At 32.4% G+C, this 20,740-nt stretch overlaps 1 protein-coding gene across 1 annotated transcript; it reads right to left on the reverse strand.

Annotated features, from left to right (window-relative positions):
* Positions 1–16,992: 16,992 nt before the first annotated feature.
* LOC141511653 (olfactory receptor 6C75) lies at positions 16,993–17,931 on the reverse strand. Its single transcript, XM_074220764.1, has one exon. It carries the CDS (start codon positions 17,929–17,931, stop codon positions 16,993–16,995), a length of 939 nt encoding a protein of 312 aa, XP_074076865.1.
* Positions 17,932–20,740: the final 2,809 nt, after the last annotated feature.

The following is a 20,740-nucleotide window of genomic DNA, read 5'->3' on the forward strand; positions in this document are numbered from 1 at the left end:
GAGGAGACATACAATTGCAGCAACAAATTGTTATAATAACTTTGTATTTGACAAATGTGATGATTTAAAGTTTGAGGTAAAAGAATTCATTATTTGGGAAAAATAGTTGAGAAAATTGGGAAGCAGCATGGCAGTAACAGATATAGAATAATACATTATGCCATTTACCAAGATAAGGTCAAAAATGGATACTTGGTCTAGATAAAGAGAAATATTACAAGAAAATTAGAAGAACTTGGAATACACCACCTATCAGATTTATAAATAAAAGAACAATTTATGAATAAATAGAGAGAGAGAGAGAGAGAGAGAGAGAGAGAGAGCATAGTAGATAATTTGGATAATTTTGATGACATTTAATTAAAAGGGTTGTATAAATAACATAATTGTAGGAAAGATCAGAAGGAAAGCAGAAAATTGGGAGAAAATACTATAGGCAAATTTTCAGCTGAAGGTCATATCTCAAATTTATGAAGAACTTTTTTTCAAATTATAGGAGATGTTTTGGTGATTTTGTTCTATGGCCAAGATTTATTGAATTCAGCTGTGGCTCTATAGGTAGACGTGAGCTGTATGTTAGAGTATGGAAAGACAATTATAAATTATCAGTGTGAGTATTCATACCTCAGAAATTGATAAACACTACAAATCAGTCCTAATTTGATACTTAATGAAATGATGAAGAAAATGTTAATAAAGCACAGTAAAAGTGTTTTGTGAGTACATTTTTCCCCCAGAAGAAAGCCCTTTTCTAAACATTTACCAGCATAGTACCTGTCTTAGGTGCTACTTTGCAGGGTAAATTTCTATGTTCTCTTCTTCCTCATTTTCTATTTTCTCAGGTGTCTCTGCCACCCTCTCTTCCTTCACTTCTTTCTCATATGATGAAGTGACCTTATACCTTTCCAAGGCATACCCCTCCACTTGTTCAAGTGATCTCTTTTCACCTCATATCCACCATCAGATTTCCCCCTGTCATTGCTACTCTCTCATTTATTTTCAGTCTCTCCATCTAATTGTTATTTCACTAAAAATTACTAGGGCGTTGATAACTGGAAATAAACAATGGGGAGACTCAATGGAATGGGACTTTGGCAAATATTAGAGAGGTAACTCAAATACTTAGGGTCACTCCTAGACTTCTAAGAGGCAGATGTAGCCAAATTTGCTATCAGAAAGTTAGTCTAGAGAGACTACTACATTTCCTAAATTACTATATTTTCAAGTCACATCTAGCTATGGATGTTATAAAGATAGCACATCAGAACTGAGGCAACCATAAAAGCTGTCTTTTAATCTCTCTTTCCCCACACTTGCTCATTTTTTTCTTAACCGAACACTGGAGGATTAAATTCAGACTTCCCAACCTTTCCAAATTGTTCATTAATACTTTTATAAAATTAGAGTTTAAGGAATTTTCCAGACTTCCAAGGCTTATTAAGAAACTGAAAAAGTCTTTTGGAGGTTGCTTGGGGATTTTATCCAAATGCCATTCAAGTTTAATTAATTTGCTGTGATCTTAAAGGATCTGTCTATGTACACGCCTTATTTAATGTTTCCATCAGATTCATTCAGTGGATTTCCATCCATATATTTTGGAAAAGAGAAACTTTTAAGGGCTTATCTTTTCCCTCTGTAAAGTGGTAGAGTTGAGATTCCTGAAACCTCAGAGATAATTCTACACTTAGATTCATTCTTCATTTTCTAGGAACAGACTGCTAAAGTAAGATTTAACAATCCTCATTGGGATTTATTAAAAATCATGTCACCAGGTAGCATAAGGAATTTTTGATTTTGTTATTTTCCCTGGAGAAGAAAGCTTAAAGCTAGTTGATGTTAAGAAAAATTAATTGCAAAAAAAAAATTGTTGGAATAGGAAAACAGAGAGGGAGATACTCTCTGACCTTTTGTCAAAGCACATGCAAATTTAAAAACATTATTTTTCCCATTTAAATTTCAGAATTAGATATATGATTCCTCAGTCATTGTAAATAAGTATCAAATGGTGTGAAACCATCTCCTCAGAGGTCAGACATATTAAGGATTAATTTAATCTCAAGATGCTCATTAATATAGATTGCATTTTTATCTAGTGAAAGATAATCATCTTAGAATTACATATCAAAAAGCTTCAAGATGAAGCTTTCCTCCACCAAACATAATGGTTTCTAATTAACTTTTTGGATTTATCATATTAGTGAAATAAATCTCTTCTGACTAATTATAGTTTGGATTGTTGGGTTTTTGAGTAAATACATATTATTTTTTCCATTTGAACTTCCTAGGAATAAAACACCTCATGGGATCGAACTGGAGATATATAGTCTCTAGAAAAAGGGATTGAAAGGGAAATAGCTTTCTTCAAATATCTAAAAGATTTTAATATGAATGGATGAATAAAAATAGAGATTATCAATTAGAGATTTCTATTAGTTCTGTTACAAAGTGAGTTTACCTGCCACAGTAGGTTTCTCACCACTGGATGACTTCAAGCAAAGACTGAATAACAATTTATCAAGTATGCTGGGAAACATAAAGGGGAGTCAGATGAAGACTCAACTTGCATTGGATAGCCTCTGAGAACCCTTTCAAACCCAGAACTCCTGTTCCCTTTGAGTTCTCTGGGAATTAGCACTCAAAAAATTACTTTATATTTTTCCACATTTATCCTTTTTTATATTTATTCTGTATACACACACACACACACACACACACACACACACACACACACACACATACATTAGTTATCTCCCCTATTAAAATGTAAACTTGAATGGAGCCTATTATGTTTTGAGAACTCCACTACTAAGAAAACTGCACTACCTCAGTAAATCAGAAATAAATGTATGGTGTGTGTGAGTGTGCATGCATGCGTGTGTGTGTGTGTGTGTGTGTGTGTGTGTGTGTGTGTGTATGTGTGTGTATAAGTGTAAACCACTGACACTAAAGATCCTTCTGCAGCAACTTCTCCCTTCTTAGTATCTTTGGATATAGAAAAGTGAGATTCTTTCTCTTCTCACATACTGTATTTGGAATCTTCTTTGCCCTAGAATCTATACATGAGATTACTACTTTCTTTTTCCTATGGAGAAAAATATCATGCCTTCATCCTTCTTTTGCCAATAAAGTCAGAATCCTCAATGATGCCAGGACTCATGAAAGACTAGAGTTACATAAATATTGTACTTGAATTCCAATTATAAACCATAGTAGTTTCTACCCATCATTGCTTGGTAAGGTTTTGAATTTTATACATTTTCCCCCACCCTCCCTTCCCTCATCTTTCCTCACCACAGAAGGTAATCTGATAATCTTTACATTGTTTCTATGCTATACACTGATCAGAATTGAATGTGTTAAGAGAAAAAATCACATCCTCGATGTAAAAATAAAATACTAGAGAAAGTAAAATTATGTAGTACATAAGACAACTTTTTTTTTTTTTTAATTGAAGATAATAGTCTTTCGTTTTTGTTTAAAACCCATAGATCTTTCTCTGGATACAGATGGTATCCTCCATCACCGATACCCTAAAATTGTCCATGATTATTGCACTGATGGAATGAGCAAGTCCATTAAGATTGATCATCCTTACCATGTTGTTGTTAGGATGTACAATGTTCTTCAGGTTCTGCCCTTCTCTCTCAGTATCAGTTCATTCAAATCTTTCCAGGCTTCTCTGAAATCTCATCCCTCCTAGTTTCTAATAGAACAATAGTGTTTTATAACACACATATACCATAGTTTGTTCAGCCATTCCCCAACTGATGGACATTTACTCAATTTCCAGTTATTTGTCACCACAAACAGCTGCTATGAATATTTTTGTACAAGTGATGTTTTTACCCTTTTTCATGATTTCTTCAGAGTACAGACCCAGTAGAATTACTGTTGGATCAAAGGGTGTGCACATTTTTATTGCACTTTGGGCGTAATTCCAAATTGCTCTCCAGAAATGTTGGATCATTTCACAGTTTCAGCAACAATACATTGGGGTCCCAGTTTTCCCACATTCCTTACAATCTTGATTGTTATCCTTTATGGTCATATTGGCCAGTCTGAAAGGTGTAAGGTGGTACCTCAGAGATGCTTTAATTTGCATTTCTCTAATCAGTAAAGATTTAGAGCAATTTTTCATATAACTGGATAACATTGATTTCCTCATCTGCAAATTGCCTTCGCATACCCTTTGACCATTTGTTAACTGGAGAATGGCTTATTTCTTTTTCATAAATTTGACTCAGTTCTCTCTATATATTTTAGAAATGAGACTTTGTCAGAAATATTAGTGGTATAAATTATTTCCCAATTTGCTACATTTATTTTGATCTTGGTTACAGTGATTTTGTTTCTGCAAAAACTTCATAATTTAATGTAATAAAAATTATCTAGTTTGTTTTTAATGATATTATCCATCTCTTCCTTTGTCATAAACTGTTTCCCTTTCCATAGATCTGACAAGTAAACTATTCCTTGATCTCCTGATATTCTTATAATAATGAAAGAACAGTTACAAACATTAGACTTTTCACCATCACATTACACTTGCACCTGTATTAGACACAGGAAGAGAGATATAAGACCTTGAATAACATAAAACATTTGCATGTGTTTTGGGATTTACAAAGTGTTTTATATAGCTACTTCCACTCATCTATCCTTATCATTGCTGAAAAAATATTTTTTTTCTTAAATGTAGATACACTATTTGCTACTCAAAAAATCTCATTGACTCCATATTGCCTCAAGAATAAATGATAAATGCCTCTGCTTAGCATGTAACATCTTTTATAACATTCCCCGCTGCTCTTACACTAATTTTCCTCCTGTATCAATATGTCCTCATTTATGTTCCTCAAATACAAAACTGAGTCTCCCGTCCCCATCCCTTTATTTTGAGTGTTTCCAATGCTTAGAATACATTCCTTCCTTATCTCAGCTTCAAAGAATTCCTTTCTTCTTTTAGATATTTTCTTCTACATGAGACCTTTCCTAATTTTCCCCATCTGTTATTGCCTCCTTGCTAAATTAAAAAACCACTCTTATTTATTCATGTTTATTTTATATTTATTATATAACTTACTTGTGTATATATAGCAACATATATTTGTCTTTATATGGACTCGTTATATTTTCTATTATGATGGAAGCTTTTTAAGGGTAGGAATTGCTTCATTATTTGTACTTGTGTTTTGTACACCCTATACAGTGCCTGCCATACAGGAGGTCCCTATTAAATACTTCTTGATTGTTTTATTTCATCAATGTCATGCAACTCTTCATGGAATTGCCATGGGAAGTCAAAGCACCAATTGTCAATGGACCTGTGACATGCCTAGAGAAGAGGTACACAAATTCTACTTTATCAGTTTTTGGTATTGTCTCCATTTGTAAAATAGGCAGAAAATTAGACCTGAATCTAGACTTGCTGCATATGCTCCAATAGTGATGATGTACAATGTTAGTAGTTGCTAAAATTATGGTCCCTCATGACTCTGTTGGGATGATTTCAGTTCATATTAGGAAATCAATAACAGAGAATCTGCTCAGAATACAGTGTCCAAGTACATAGGTGATAATAAAGGTGAAGCCAATGAAAAGTAAGACCCAGTGGCATTGACTGAAGTGACACAAGATTTAAAGAGGCTGAAAGTTCTTCTAGTCAGTGTGGAGAATATTGGGATGCCACATCTCATTTCAATGGTATATTATACCTCAGATGACATAATGACTATAAGAAGCTCATTTCCCTAAGTGTCATTAGTTCTTTTTCCCATATATTAGCTTGTGGAGTGTCAGAACCTAGCAGTGTGTATGACAGAAGTGTGACAGATTCGAATAAATTTCCATGACTCTATTATTTCTCACCAAATTAGACCCACTATAAAAGGGACAAGCTGCCTTATGATGACATTACAAGGAGGAATTTTTGTTCAATTAGAAATTGAATTAAATTATCTATCTCCAAGAACTGGTTCAATGAAGAACTTCTGTCATTCTTTAATATTGAATGTACTATTCTCAATGGTGAACTGTTCCAGAATCAGATATATACAAATAGGGACTAGGGTAAACTGATTCTTCTGCCTCTTCTGTCTCCTAGACAAGGAGCAGCAGATGAGTGAGGAATGATTTTAGGGCTAAGGAATCACTTTTGTTATTTAGTCATTTTCAGTCCTTTCTGACTCTGTGACCCCATTTGGGGTTTTCTTGGCAAAGATATTTCAGCGGTTTGCCATTTCCTTCTCCAGGATAGAAATGAGGAAATTGAGGGTGAGGTTGGTGTGATTTGTCTGAGATCTCACGGTCAGTAAGTATATAAAGCTAGATTTGAATTCATAAAACTGAGTCTTGTTAACTCTAGAAATGACACTTTATCTAATTGATCATGCAGTTAATCAATAAAGAATTATTATTGTATATGTATAGAGGTGGGAAGCATCTCTCTCTTTAATAGATCTCCAATTTGATTAAATTAATATGGATTATTTATCAATACTCCAGAAGTTCTGTTTTTTTCTTGAATGGGCATTTCTTGTTGGTCAATGGAAATGTCTGTTTTTTGTAGTCAGAGAGCCTTGGATTGAATTCTAGATCTATTACCTAGTATCTATATAGACAAGGCCTAAAAGGAAGGATATAAGAGATGATGAATACTGTCAAACTTAAATGAAACCAGTATTCATTAAATGGGATAAAAGGATTGCTTTAGGTCACATATTAACTTAGTTTTTTTCCTATTACTATTGCTTATGTTATGTTTATTGAAATTTATTTCATGAAATAGTTCTCAGCAACAGTTCTCAAATGCATTTTCATCTCATTTAGATTCTGTGTTATGAGTTTGGCACATCTGAACTAGAGAACCATTAAGATCCTTTTAAGTATGATCTAATTTGGAGACCAATTAATACCATATGGAATTATTGAACTTCATTTGGTACCAATATTTATAATGAACAAATAAGGTTATCATTTAGATAAATGACTTTTCCTTTGATTTTCTCTGTGTTGTTGTTGTTCAGTTGTGTCTCTTTGTAAATCTATTCACCATATTGTCCATATTTTCCCTCTCCCCCCCCGTCCCCCCAAAATACTATGGTTGTTTTCCATTTCCTTCTCCATTGGACTAAGACAAATTTAGAGACTAAGTGACTTGCTCAGGATCACACAGCTAGTTAAGTGTCTAAGGCTGGATTTGAAATAAGTCTTCTTGACTCCAGGCCCCACCCTATGTATTTATGTCTCTAAACACTTAATAAAAGTTTCTCTCAAAATCCAGAGAGGCATTTACATATTTCAAGTAGTGTAACCTAAAATTAATATAAAAATACAGTTTGAATTGCCATCATTCATTCATTATATGTTCTGATCTAGGACTGTCTTTGACTTCTTTGAGCTTTTTCTAGTTTAAAAAGTATGAAGTTTAATAGCCTTGTTATATAAACTACAAATTTTCTTATGTAATAGATGGACCAATTCACAGTTCTATCAATCATTTATTGGTGTGCCTATACTCATATAGTTCCTCCAACAAATCCTATCTTCCTCTTCTGTCTTCCTTGCTAATTTGATGAGTGTGAAGTGGCACCTCAGAGTTATATTATTTTTCTTTTATTAATAATTATTAAGAACTCTTTTTCATATTATGCTGATACCCTGCATTTCTTCTTTTGAAAATATTCATATACATATAATATATAATTATGTATATAATTATATATACAATTATATACATACATATATAATTATATATACAATTATATATATATATATATATATATATATATATATATATATATATATAATTTCTCTTTTTTCATTATTTCTCCTGAGATTTGTGACATTTTCTTCCCCAGATGAGGAAGTTCTTTAAAATAAATGTTTGGATGTTTGATTGGAAAGGCAAAAAACCTATAAATCAATTTAGATCTCCTTCTCTGGTCTTTTGGCATCAGAGCCCATCTGGAACACCTGTAAAATTGATGTTACATAGGGTACTTTTTCCTTTTCCCTGTCACTTCCTTCTGCCCCAATCCACACCAAATGTACATGGGCAGCTTGACTTGAATGCTCAATTGATAAATTCTATTTCTTCTTGACCTAATGTAGGAACACTAGGCCTTACCATCTGTCTATCCTGTTACTTCCTCCTAAGATCCTCTAGACTTTACCATATTCCCTGCTTCTATGTCCTTGAGACCATAACCAGTGCCATCATATAAGTTTCTCACATAACCTGAGCACTGTTAGGTTTTACCAACTGATTTGCTGCTGAATTCTTGGGACCACTGGGTCTTTACATCCATTCTATTTTTGGCTAAACTTTTTTTATGTTTTTCCTTCCAATTAGTGTGTGTACATTAGTATAAAAGTTTCCATTTTCTCTAGTGTTTAATGAAGTAATTTGCTTAATACATTTTTAAAAATTCATTCATAGTTCAATTATGAGTGATTAGTATCTCTCTAATTATGCTTCCCTTTATTTTTATTTTTATAAATGATTTGTTAATTATAATCATATAATTTATGTATGTGTTGGTATTGAAACATAAGATATTTATGCATTCAATAGTTATTTTGAATATAATTACTTTTTTGTTTGCCCTTGAAATGTTTTGTTTATTTCATATAGAGCAACTTTACTGAATGAAATGCCTTTATATTTCCATCTGTAAAAAGGTTTTAATTTTAATTTCTTCTGTTTTACCCAATTTCTTTCATTTCATTGTAACAGATGGCATCACTTCATCTTATCAAATAATCATGGTGATAATGGATATTGTTTGTTTACTCATTTTTCAGTCTTATTTAATTCTTTGTGATTTCTTTTGGGGTTTTCTTGGCAGACACAGGAGAGTTTTGCAACTTTCTTCTCCACTTTATTTTATAGATAAGGAAACTGAGGCAAATGGATAATTAATAGTTAGTAAATGTCTAACTGACACTTGAACTCAGGTAATGAAGTTTTTCTGACTTCAGGACCAGCAATCTATCCACTGCTCCACCTAGCTCCCCCAATGGATATTGATCATTGATCTTTTCGGGAAGGTTTCTTGTTATTTCCTTTACAAATTATGACTTTATTAACTTTTTTAAAATTTTTCTTCCATTTGAGCATTGCATATTTCCAAGTTACAAAATTTTCCTCCAAACTTCCACCCCCCCATAGGGAACAATCAGGTTAGCATTTCACTTTATATATTTTGTTAAACATATTTACAAATTAGTTATTTTTGGTATGAGGAATTAGGATTAAGCGGAAGAGATACATAAGAGATACATTTATGCAAAGTGTTCATCAGATTAGGTATGGGTGTTTTTTTTTTTTTTGCATGTGTTTTGTTTTGTTTTGTTTTTCTTCCTCTAGGTGGGGATAATATAGTCCATAATCTGTCAAATATGGTTGTCCCAGCTCTCTGAACTGTTGAGAGGGGTTGCAAAGTTGATTATCTCATAATGTTGATATGTAAATTGTTCTCTTGGCTCTATTCCCTTTGTTGAGCATCAGATTCCATAAATCATTACATGCTTCTCTAGAATTCGACCATTTATAGTTTCTTACAGAATCATAATATTTCATAGTATTCATGTACCATAACTTGTTTAGCCATTCTGCAATTGATGGGCACCCCCTCAATTTCCAATTGTTTACAATTACAAAAAGACCTACTATGAATATTTTGGAACTTGTAAGATTTTTCCCTCTTTTTGCAATTTCTTCTGAATATAATACTAGAATTGAAATTTATGGCTCAAAGGGTATGAACAGTTTTATTGTTTTTTGAGCATAGTTTCCATATTGCTTTGCAGAAATGTTGGATCCTTTCACAAGTCCACTAGCAATGCATCAATGTCCCAATCCTCCCACAACCTCTCCAACATTGATCATCTTCCCTTTTTCTCATCTGGGCTAATCTAATAGTTATGAGATGATACCTCATTGTTGTTCTAATTTGCATTTCTCTATAGTGATTTGGAGCGTTTTTCTACGATTATATATAGATTTAATTTTTTCATTTGAAAGCTATCTGTTCATATTCTTTGACCATTTATCTGTTGCTGAATGACTTGTGACTTTATAAATTTGATCCAGTTCTCTGCATATTTTAGAAATGAAATATTTATCAGAACTCCTGGTTGTGAAGATTGTTTCCCAGCTTTCTGCATTGATTTTATTAATGCAAAACCTTTTAAATTTAATATAGTTGAAATCATTCATTTTGCAGTTTATAGTGTGCTCTAATTCTTGTTTGGTCATAAATTTATCCCTTTTCCATAGATCATATAGATTTTTTTGGTCTCTTAATTTATCTATGCTATCACTCTTTATGTCTAAATCCTGTACCTATTTTGACCTTATTTTGGTATAGGGTGTGAGATGTGGATCTATGCCTAGTTTTTACCATGCTGTTTTCTAGTTTTCCCAACAATTTTTGTCAATACTGAATTCTTATCCCACAAGTTGATGTCTTTGAGTTTATCAAATAGTAGATAGGTGTAGTCATTTATTGCAAGTTTTTTGAATCTATCCTAATCAATTAATCCATTACTCTATTTCTTAACCAGTACCAGGAAGTTTTGATAACTGCTGCTTTATAGTCTTTATTAACTTTTAAATAGATACTATTTATCATATTAAGTAAATAGTTAATTGTTAATATGATTTAATATTCTTTTCTAAATAAAGATGGTTGGTGATACTCTGTTAAGAGTTTTCATTGCACTCACCTCATGAATTCTCTTAAGTTTTTGAGTATATTGAATTAATTTGGGAACAATTAGGTGACTCAGTATATACAATACCAGGTCTGAATTCAGGAAGATTTATCATCCTGAGTTCAGATTTGTCCTCAGACACTTTAGAGTTGTGTGACACTTAACCCTGTCTACCTCAGTTAACTCAACAGATTATCGATTGTGAAGAGTAGAATATGAATGAAAAGCCTTAAAAGCAACACAATTATTTGCCCTATAATTGAGATTCTATTTCTATAACCTCAGTTGAGCAAATTGAGGAAGACAGAGTAGCAACACTAGTTTAAATGATTTGCTCAAGGTCACTTAGCTAAAAAGTCCCTGAAAACAGATTTGACATCATGTCTTCCCACCTCCTAGCTTAGGAAAAGGCATTGTGTAAACTACCTGCCTAGACAAATTTTATTTATCCTTTCTTTACCTTTAGTCATTGTATGTGTTTGGGACATATTGATTTGCTTCTTTTCTTTTTTTTTTAATAAAATATTCAATTCATTCACTTGTTTCTTATCTCCTGTTATTAAAATGTTATGAGATATACATTTGCTCTGATGTATATCTTCCAAAAGTTTTTATTTTCTTACTGTAATTTTCTTTGATTAAATTCTATGATTTATTTTCTGATGCACATTTGTTAGTATTATATTTCTAAATTTGCATTCAAATTTGTATTTTTTACCAAATTCCCTTATTGATTTTATTTTTATTGTTAAATGAAAAGTAAAGCATGCAATTGTTTTTTTCCTTTTGTTGTTTAGTTGATAAGATTTTTAGGACTGAGAACATGATTATATTTTATTAAAATTTAATATAAAACTAAGAAATAGGAATCTTGCTTTGGTTCTCATCATAATATAGGGATTAAAGACAATTCTGTTAAGAAGAACTCAGTTTATCAAAGTGCATTAGCACATAATGTAGCTGTCAATATGTGCAATATTCTCTTAGTTCATTTCACTTAGCATCAGTTCATGTAAGTGTTTCCAGGTTTTTCTGAAATCTGCCTGCTTGTGATTTCTTATAGAACAATAGAATCTCATCACATTTATCACTTGTTCAGCTCTTCCTCATTTGATGGGCATCCCCTCAATTTCTAATTCTTTGCCCCAAGAAAAGGCCTGTTAAAATATTTCTGTACATGTGGGTCCTTTTCCCCTTTTTTGATGTCTTTGGAATACATATAGAGTTTTATAGTCCTTTGGGCATAATTCCAAATTGGTCTCCAAAATGGTTGCATCAGTTCACGACTCCAACAATAGTGCATTAATGTTCCAGTTTTCACACATCCCCTCCAACATTTATCATTTCCCTTTTATGTCATAGTAGTTAATCTGACAGGTATAAGGTGGTGCCTCAGAGATGTGTTAATTTACATTTCAATAATTATTTGAAACATTTTTCCATATGTAGTTTAATTTCTTCAACATTTTTATGTGCAAAACCTTTTAAATTTAATATTATCAGAATTATCTATTTTGCTTTTTTATAATGTCTTCTATCTTTTCTTTGATTATAAATTCTTCCCAACATTGGATAGGATAGAGGGGATAAGATATAGTGAAGATTGAAAGATGAAATCTAGATTGCATTTTTGATGAACTCAGAAGATGTTGCTTCTCTTGACATTAATAGGGAACTTTGAAGGGGTATTTAGGAGAGAAAATGAGTTCATTGGGGTAGAAGAGTGTAGTGAGGAATAAAAAATGAGGAATAGAAGGTATAACAGAAGAATTTACTGAAGATCAATATTGACCACAAAAAGACAGAAGAAGTACAAAATGATAGTGAGTTGAAAGAAGTTTTTTTAAAAAGAAGATGGTGCTGATATGGGCACACAGTAGTGTGTAGTGAAACAGTGGGTCATCAGATAGAGACTGAAGATAAGTGAGAGAGTGGTGATGTAAGGGAAGGAAGTCAGCTGGAGCTGAGATGAAATGGCAACAATTATGCTTTACAAGGAGAAGGGACATCTCATAATGGAGACAGGTTTGAAGGAATAATCTTTGCAGCATCATCTAGGAGATGTGAAATAAAGAGATAAAAGACAATGGATGAATGTGTGTGTATACATATACATACATACATACATATATATATTTTTTTTTTCAATAAAATATGAGGCAAGTTTCTAACCTGAGAGTGGGAATGGATGGAATCTCATTGTAGGCTTGATGAAGGATAAAAAAGAAATTTATAACAGCTACTGTAGAGAGTGTGAGTTGATACATAGGTACAGAAGGATTGCTTTGCAGAAACAAAGGCCCATTTGAAGTTGCTTAACTGAAATTTATAGTTGAAGGGTTATGTACTTTTCCTTTAGGATGTTTAACATCATATGCATATTATAAGTACAGGTAGGGGTTATTGGTAATCATCTGAGGATGACATTTATCATTTGTAATGATATGCTAAGGGAGGCAAATCCTTGAGAAAAGGGCAGTGTAAAAGTGAATTCAATTGCCTAACAGTCCAAATGGGGAGAGAGAGAGAGAGAGAGAGAGAGAGAGAGAGAGAGAGAGAGAGAGAGAGAGAGTCTAGTACCAGAAAGATGATCTAGAAAAAAGCTGAAGGGTAGAGAAATTGGAGGTTGTATGCTCAAATAGTAGAGTTTGGTAAAGGAAAGTAGAAGGATAGGAGAGAAAACAAAAGACAGATTGGTGATTTCAGAATTTTTGAACAAGGTGATGGTGTATTTATGGATGATAGTAAGGTTAAAGGTAAACCCATTTTTATCTGTGTTTGAGAAGAGATAGATCTTGGAAAATGAGTAGGCTGAGGGTCTGAATGTTTAAGGTCCTTGAGGGAGAGACTTTATTTATGCATTTTGAAGTCTCAAGTGGACTTTATCTTCCATAATACTTTTTATTTTTTCAGTGAAAGTCAGCAAAGCTAATTGATTACTCTTTTGAGCAAATCATAAGTTTATTTCATCCATATATATATATATATATATATATATATATATATATACACACACATATATATATATATATACTTGGTCTAGGTGTGATTTACAAAACAAATGGGGAAGCATTCTGAACTTGCATATTTTAATTAATTGCTCAATCAAAGTATGCAATTCCCAACTATTTGTCAGTCTAATGCTGAGTGTGTGTGAGTGTGTGTGTGTGTGCTCGTGCACACTTGTGCTACTATAGGCTTATATGGTCCGTTTTGTCTATGAAAGTTTGTCACATCAATCTTCAGTGCTAAAGCCCTCTCTCAATTACCCCTATTTCATATAAAACAATTATGCATAGTTCTTTGAAATTCCAGTTTTAGTCCTCCTTCAAGAAATATATTCTTGAATTTTTTGGGGAAGAAAATTTTACTATCCAGTGTTAAGAACTCATAGAATATTACTAAGAAATTCAGGTGGCTTGATTTCTCTAGGCAGGGACATGAATATATTTCTAGATTTTTTTTCATGACAGGCAAACATCTTTCTTAAACTCTATTAGCTATAAAGAGTAAAATTCTTTCTGTGAACAAGTAGAAGATAGTATTCACAAAACAAAAGCAGTATTTTAATTGACTTGAATATTCATTTAGTCAAAAATGTTAAACTGAAAACTAGTATCTAGACATGACTTTGGAAAAAATAATGGAACCTAATTTCAAATATAGCTCGTCCTTTGAGTTTTTGACCCCCCCCCCATTATCTTACATGTAAAATGACAGGGCTAATCTATATATTCTCAAGTACCTTCCAGCTAAATTTATGATTCTATATACAAACAATTTGATTACATAATCAATCTATGTACACTCAATCATTGCCTAATCATGGGTTCATAATTTTCTCAACCCTCCAAAACAACCCAGTTCTGCTATTAATAACAAGGCATTATGACTACAGTAACTTCATTTCTCTTTGTTTCAGGAGGACTTCTAAACAATGGTGTGCCGGTAAAAAATATCAAGCAGCTGTCTGGGGAAAAAATATCCAAAACAATCATCACTACAACTTTCCTCTCACACCTTCCACCTTTGAGCTACACTCATCAGTATGCCTATATCAACAAGGCATCCTAGTGTACTACCAGTGCCAGACAAGCACCATCACGATATCTGGTGATAGAATTTGATAACCTAATATATTCTACCACCATCTCTCAATTGACTAATCATTATTTTAGGTCTTCTCAGACTTTACTTGGTTTCAAAAATATCTCACTATAATAAACATAACTATACAACTTATACCATCAGTCTTGGTTGTTCAGTGTGGTCCTCTTCAATACCGGTCTAGTATATAGAGATAGAGACACTAGTATATAGAAACACTAGTTTAATTTGTATTATAAATGTTTTCTAATTTCTTAATTCTGGACAAGTAAAAAATAAAGCAAGCCCTGTTTTGTAGCATTTACCAATTTCCAAGTTGTAAATATTCATATTTAAAATAAGCTCTTTCAAGACTGTATAAGCATTAAGATTCATTAAAGATCCTCATGAAGGCATAGAAAGAAGGAAAGAATGGGGATTGTTCTATCAGCTTAATAACTAAAGGAATTGAGACTCAAATAGAGTTTCAAGTCAGTCACACTTCCAATGTCCTTGGTTATATATTTTCTTTACAAAAGGAGGTAGATGTAAGTCTGAAAATTTGACTGTCTTATTGGAGGGAAAAAAAAGCCTTTAGACCATAGGATTTAGGACAGGTGTTCAATGGCAAGATTCCATATGGATCAGTGGTTCTTTATCTTTATCTCAATAGTCCACAATATAATGCTACTGATCTCTTAGCTAGACCAGTGGGGGTTAAACTTTGTCTTAATTTATGAATCAGGCAACATATTTTCCAAAAATGTTGCTGGATTTTTTCATGTTGCTTCCCAACTATCTTATGACATTCGACTTTTTTATTGGACATGCTTCAATTTGAAGAATCCACTTTCACAATGTTTATTCAATTATCAAAACAATGGAATCAAGGGCTGTGAGTATTCTGTCATTAAGTTGATCAGGAAGTCAGTCTGCCTCATTGGTTCTAAAAATAAATTCATACCACAAGTTTGTTTTTAATCTCTAATTTACAAAAACACACTTTTCTTCTTTATTTTAATACAAAATAAACTTCTTTAAGTAGTTAAACAAAGAGAATTGAAAGTAGAAACTTTTATAAAATTAATTTTCATAGAAAATAATCACCTATGTACAAATTGGCTCTTAAAAAAAAACAGCTGCAGAGACAAAAGTTGAAAATGCCTGTAATGAAAATCTTGTCTCCCGTTAAATGATAGAGCCAGGATTTGAATTCATGTCTTTTAAATGCAAATATAATGTTCTTTTTAGTATATCATGAGATTTCTCATCCTTATGTCTTAATCTATACATACTAAAGGAACATTTTAAATTAGTTTAGCAAAGTATTTAAAGAAGGAAAGTAATTTCACTATCAATTTCATTTCTGATAAAGATGGCAAAGTGAGGAGAGTACCCAATTTGGAGTCATCAGGAGGAGCTTACCCAAATTTTCATTTTGCCACTTTCTACTGGTGGACATTGAGAAAGTCATTTCAATTCAGAAATGAATGCACAAGTTTTGGTATATGTGATGGAATACTATTCTACTATAAGAAATGATAAGTTCAGTGATCTTAGAACAACATGGGAAGACTTCCATGAAACAATGAAGAGTGAAATGAGCAGAACCGAAAGAATGGTAGTTTTTTCTTTTTTTTCTTTTTAGGTTTTTTTTGCAAGGCAAATGTGGTTAAGTGGCTTGCCCAAGGCCACACAGCTAGGTAATTATTAAGTGTCTGAGACCAGATTTGAACCCAGGGCCGGTGCTTTATCCAATGCATCACCTACCTGTCCCCAAGAATGGTTGTTTTTAAGATTGACTTTGAGTAAATAATTTTCATTTTTATAACTATACAAATTATAAAAGAAATATTAAGAAAGATTCTGGGCAGCACGGTAACATGTCATTAAGTGTTATTTTTAATTTGTCAAAGTTGTCATTTTCTAAAGTGAATAATTCAAACTCTTGACTTTAATTGAAAGAGAAAGATTTTTTTGCACAGATAAAATTAACAAAGACTTTGAAAGGAAAGAATAATTCTAATTAAGAAAGGGTAACATTTGGTAATAGAAGATGTATAAATGGGCCAATTTTACATTTTATTTATTGAAATGGAAAGAGGAGGGAAGAGATTCAGACAGGGCAAAATGTTGAAATCCAGATTTTAGTTAAATTATAGCCTTTGGAGTTTCCATAAAAAGCTTTTATTTATTTGAAGAAAATATAATCTTCTGAACCATATTCTTGAAAGCTTGTTTCACTTGCTGATTCCTTAGGGTATAAATGAAGGGATTCAACAAAGGGGCAACTGAAGTATTGAGTACAGCAACTCCCTTGCTCAAAGATACTCTTTCCCTTGCTGAAGGTTTAATATACATGAAAATGCAACTGCCATAAGAGAGGGAGACAACAATCATATGGGAGGAACAAGTGGAAAAGGCCTTTTTTCTCTGACTTGCAGAAGGGATTTTCAGAATTGTCTGAATAATGTATGTATAAGAGAGTATTATCAAAGTCAAGGTGACCATGAGTGTTACCACAGCTAAAAAAAATGCCATCAGTTCAAGGTAGTGTGTATTTGAGCATGAGAGCTGCAGGATGGGAGAAGAGTCACAGATAAAATGGTTAATGACATTAGATGCACAGAAATCCAGCTGTAGTAGCAAGATTATAGGTGGAAAGATGATCAAGAACCCTGCCAGCCAAGAACTAAGGACTAGCAGTATACACACCCTGCTGCTCATGATGGTTGTGTAATGTAGTGGCTTACAGATAGCAACATAGCGGTCATAAGACATAGCAGCAAGAAGGTAAAATTCTGTCACCCCCAAGAAAATGAAGAAAAAAAGCTGAGCCACACAACCATTATAGGAAATTTTCTTATCCCCTGTTACAATAGTAACCAGGAATCTAGGAATACATACAGATGTGAAGGAAATTTCTAAGAAGGAAAAATTTCGTAGAAAGAAGTACATAGGGGTCTGCAGATGGAAGTTGAACAATGTAAGGGTGATAATGGTCAGGTTCCCAGTCACACTCAATATGTAGGTAAGAAGGAGGAAGGTGAAAAGTACAACTTGCCACTGCGGATCATCTGTCAATCCCAGCAATATGAACTCTGTGACTGATGTATGGTTTCTCATTTTAATATCTTTTTCTTTGGTCAGGTCTTGTTTTTCTTCTTATCACCTGCCAAATTGAGATGGAGGAACAAAATCTTTAGAGCATGTGTGAGATCAAAATACCAGTTAAATTAAGGAAAAATAATTCTGTCTAATTGATAAATATAATTTTCTCTAGAAAATATGCTTTAACATATTCAGCAACAGCAATATTGTAACAGTGATCAACCATGAAAGCCATAGCTTCTCTTATCAACACAATTATCCAGACAATTCTGAAAGACTCAAGATAAAAAATGCTCTACATCCATAGAGAGAAAATGGACCAAATCCAAGGGCATATTAAGGCACACCTTTTCTTGTTTTATCATCAACACCATCATTAAATGACATGGTTAATATGAAATTATTCCATCTGCAGACCCTTATGTACTTCTTTCCCAAAGCAAAAAAGGCAAATGATGCCATAGCAAATATTCTTATCAGTATTTTCTGATTCTTTCAGAGTTCTTATATACTTTCATACTACTTTTCATTTGCTGTTTTTAATCACCTATATTTCTTCCTATATGTAAATATATGATATTAAATATCATATATCAAATCATATAATATCCTATGTCAATATAATAAGTATAATCTTTGCAAAACTAGACAATCTGATGTTATAAGCAATCTTCCATACTCATGAACACCAGCCTCTACAAAGGAACAAATATACAATTCCTTCTTATGTCTTTCCTGTTGCCATGATTTCTTACTATTTCATAACATTCATTTTCTATTACTTTGGGAGGTTTTCTCAATTATATTATAGTAGTCATTGTATATATCCTTCATTTTCTATTGGTTAATATGTCTTTCCCTTGCTGTTTATCACTATATTATTTTTCAAGTCTCTATTTTATATTCTTTTTAACATGTTGCTCTGACTATCTCTAAATTAGTCATTAGTCCTCTAAAATATAGCAGCTTGCTATCCAGCATGTGCCCATGTTCCCTTTTCCTTAATATTTTATTACCATATGAGGAAATTTTTTACCATATTAGGAAAACCCACAACCTTTTTTTTTAAAATTTGTAAGCCAACTTCACCAAACTCTTCCTTTTAGAAAAAAATATCCTTAAATTCAGTGAACCATTAAAAAATGATGGAGGGGAATCAAGTTTAGTATAAAACTTTTCTATTCTTAAAAACTAGTTCTCTTGAGACTGTATCTAGTTCTCAGTGTGATGGATAGTGTCCATTATTGTGACCTAAAAAGAGTTAAGAATGTTCCCTATAGCATTCTGCTTTCAATTAATTGCTTATGGATTAATCATAAATCCATAAATTTATCATACTCTGGAAATATTTCTATTTTTAGCCATTAATATTTCTTGAATTGACTAACTTAAATGAAAACAATACTTTTGTTTCTTTGTATTTCAAATTTACATTTTCTTGTAAATTTGCATTTAAAAAATTCTTTTAGTTATATCCCATAGTCAAAATATTATGGAATTTGCTAGGAAAATCCATATTACCAATAGTAATCCTTTATTTTGTAGATTTCATACTATATTGTTATGAATATCTTTATAAAGTAGAATTTTCATTTATTTCATCTATCCATATGTAACTCTATCCATTCCCTCAAACATTTTAATTGCCTTTCTTTCATTTCATTATGTTCAAAAATGTAGTTTTGCAAAAAGACATTTTAGTTTTCCTTTCTGAGTTTGATAATTGATAGCAGTAAGAATTTAGATAAGTCACGCAAGCTCCTGACCTCAGTTTCATAATTTACATCATTGCAGTATTTCAACTGGGTGATCTCTAAGGTCCTTATCATTCTCATTCTATGATCCTGTGACACCCCTTCTGATTTCTAGTATTTTATTAGTCTTCTGGTAGTTTCTTGCTAATGAATAGTCTATATGATGTCCAGATCATTTTCTTAGGTCAATGTGTCACTAATAATTTGAATCCCAAATTCTTCAGAGATCTCAGGTTCCTGATATTACTATTTACAGTCTGTTTTCCTCATGAGAATCCAAATAATTATTTATGTGAAATGTTTAAATGTTATTATTTGACAGAGTTCTACCACCAAAATGAGAAGGAAACCTTCTCACATAATCAGAATATAGATCACTTCTCTCATTCTTATTCGCCCTTTCTTTTTTCTTCCATCCTTAGCTTCTTTAATTTATTCTCCCTCATTTTCTTTTTCTCCCTTTCCCCCCTCCCTTTTACACTTCTCCCTTCTTTTCCCTTTCTTCTTTCCCTCCCTATTTGCCTCCTTCTATCCCCTGTCTTCTTTCCATTTTTCTTTCCTCCTTCCCTTCTTTTTCCCTCTTAATCCCTTTGTATTCTTTCCACCCTTTGCTATCTTTTTTGTTTATATATGTATATATATATATATATATATATGTTTATACAAACACACACACAGACACACACACAGACACACACACATACATATATATCACTGTCACTTCCCAATTACTTCTCCCATATAGAACCCTACCTTGTAATAAAGAAGTGCAGTAAAGCAAAATAAAACAATTAAATTTTCCTTCCTACATTTTAAAATGGTCAGTATCAACCCCATGTGCAAAAGTCATACTTCAGAATAAGAAGTATAACTATACGGAAGTCAAAATAGTTATTATTTTAGTTTATTTTTAAATAAATTTATTTTTCCAATTGCATATAAAGGATAATTTTCAGCATTCATTTTTGTAAAGTTTTCTCCCTCCCACCTTTCCATCCCCCCATTTTAGGATTGCAGGTAATCTGATATAGGTTATACATATAAAATCATGCCACATATATTTCCAAATT

Source organism: Macrotis lagotis, chromosome 2, assembly GCF_037893015.1.
Source record: "Macrotis lagotis isolate mMagLag1 chromosome 2, bilby.v1.9.chrom.fasta, whole genome shotgun sequence".
NCBI classification, from domain to species: domain Eukaryota; kingdom Metazoa; phylum Chordata; class Mammalia; order Peramelemorphia; family Peramelidae; genus Macrotis; species Macrotis lagotis.

What these genes read in the sequence shown, in the direction of transcription:
- LOC141511653 (XM_074220764.1), bottom strand. Translation starts at nt 17,931, where the DNA reads ATGAGAAACCATACATCAGTCACAGAGTTCATATTGCTGGGATTGACA.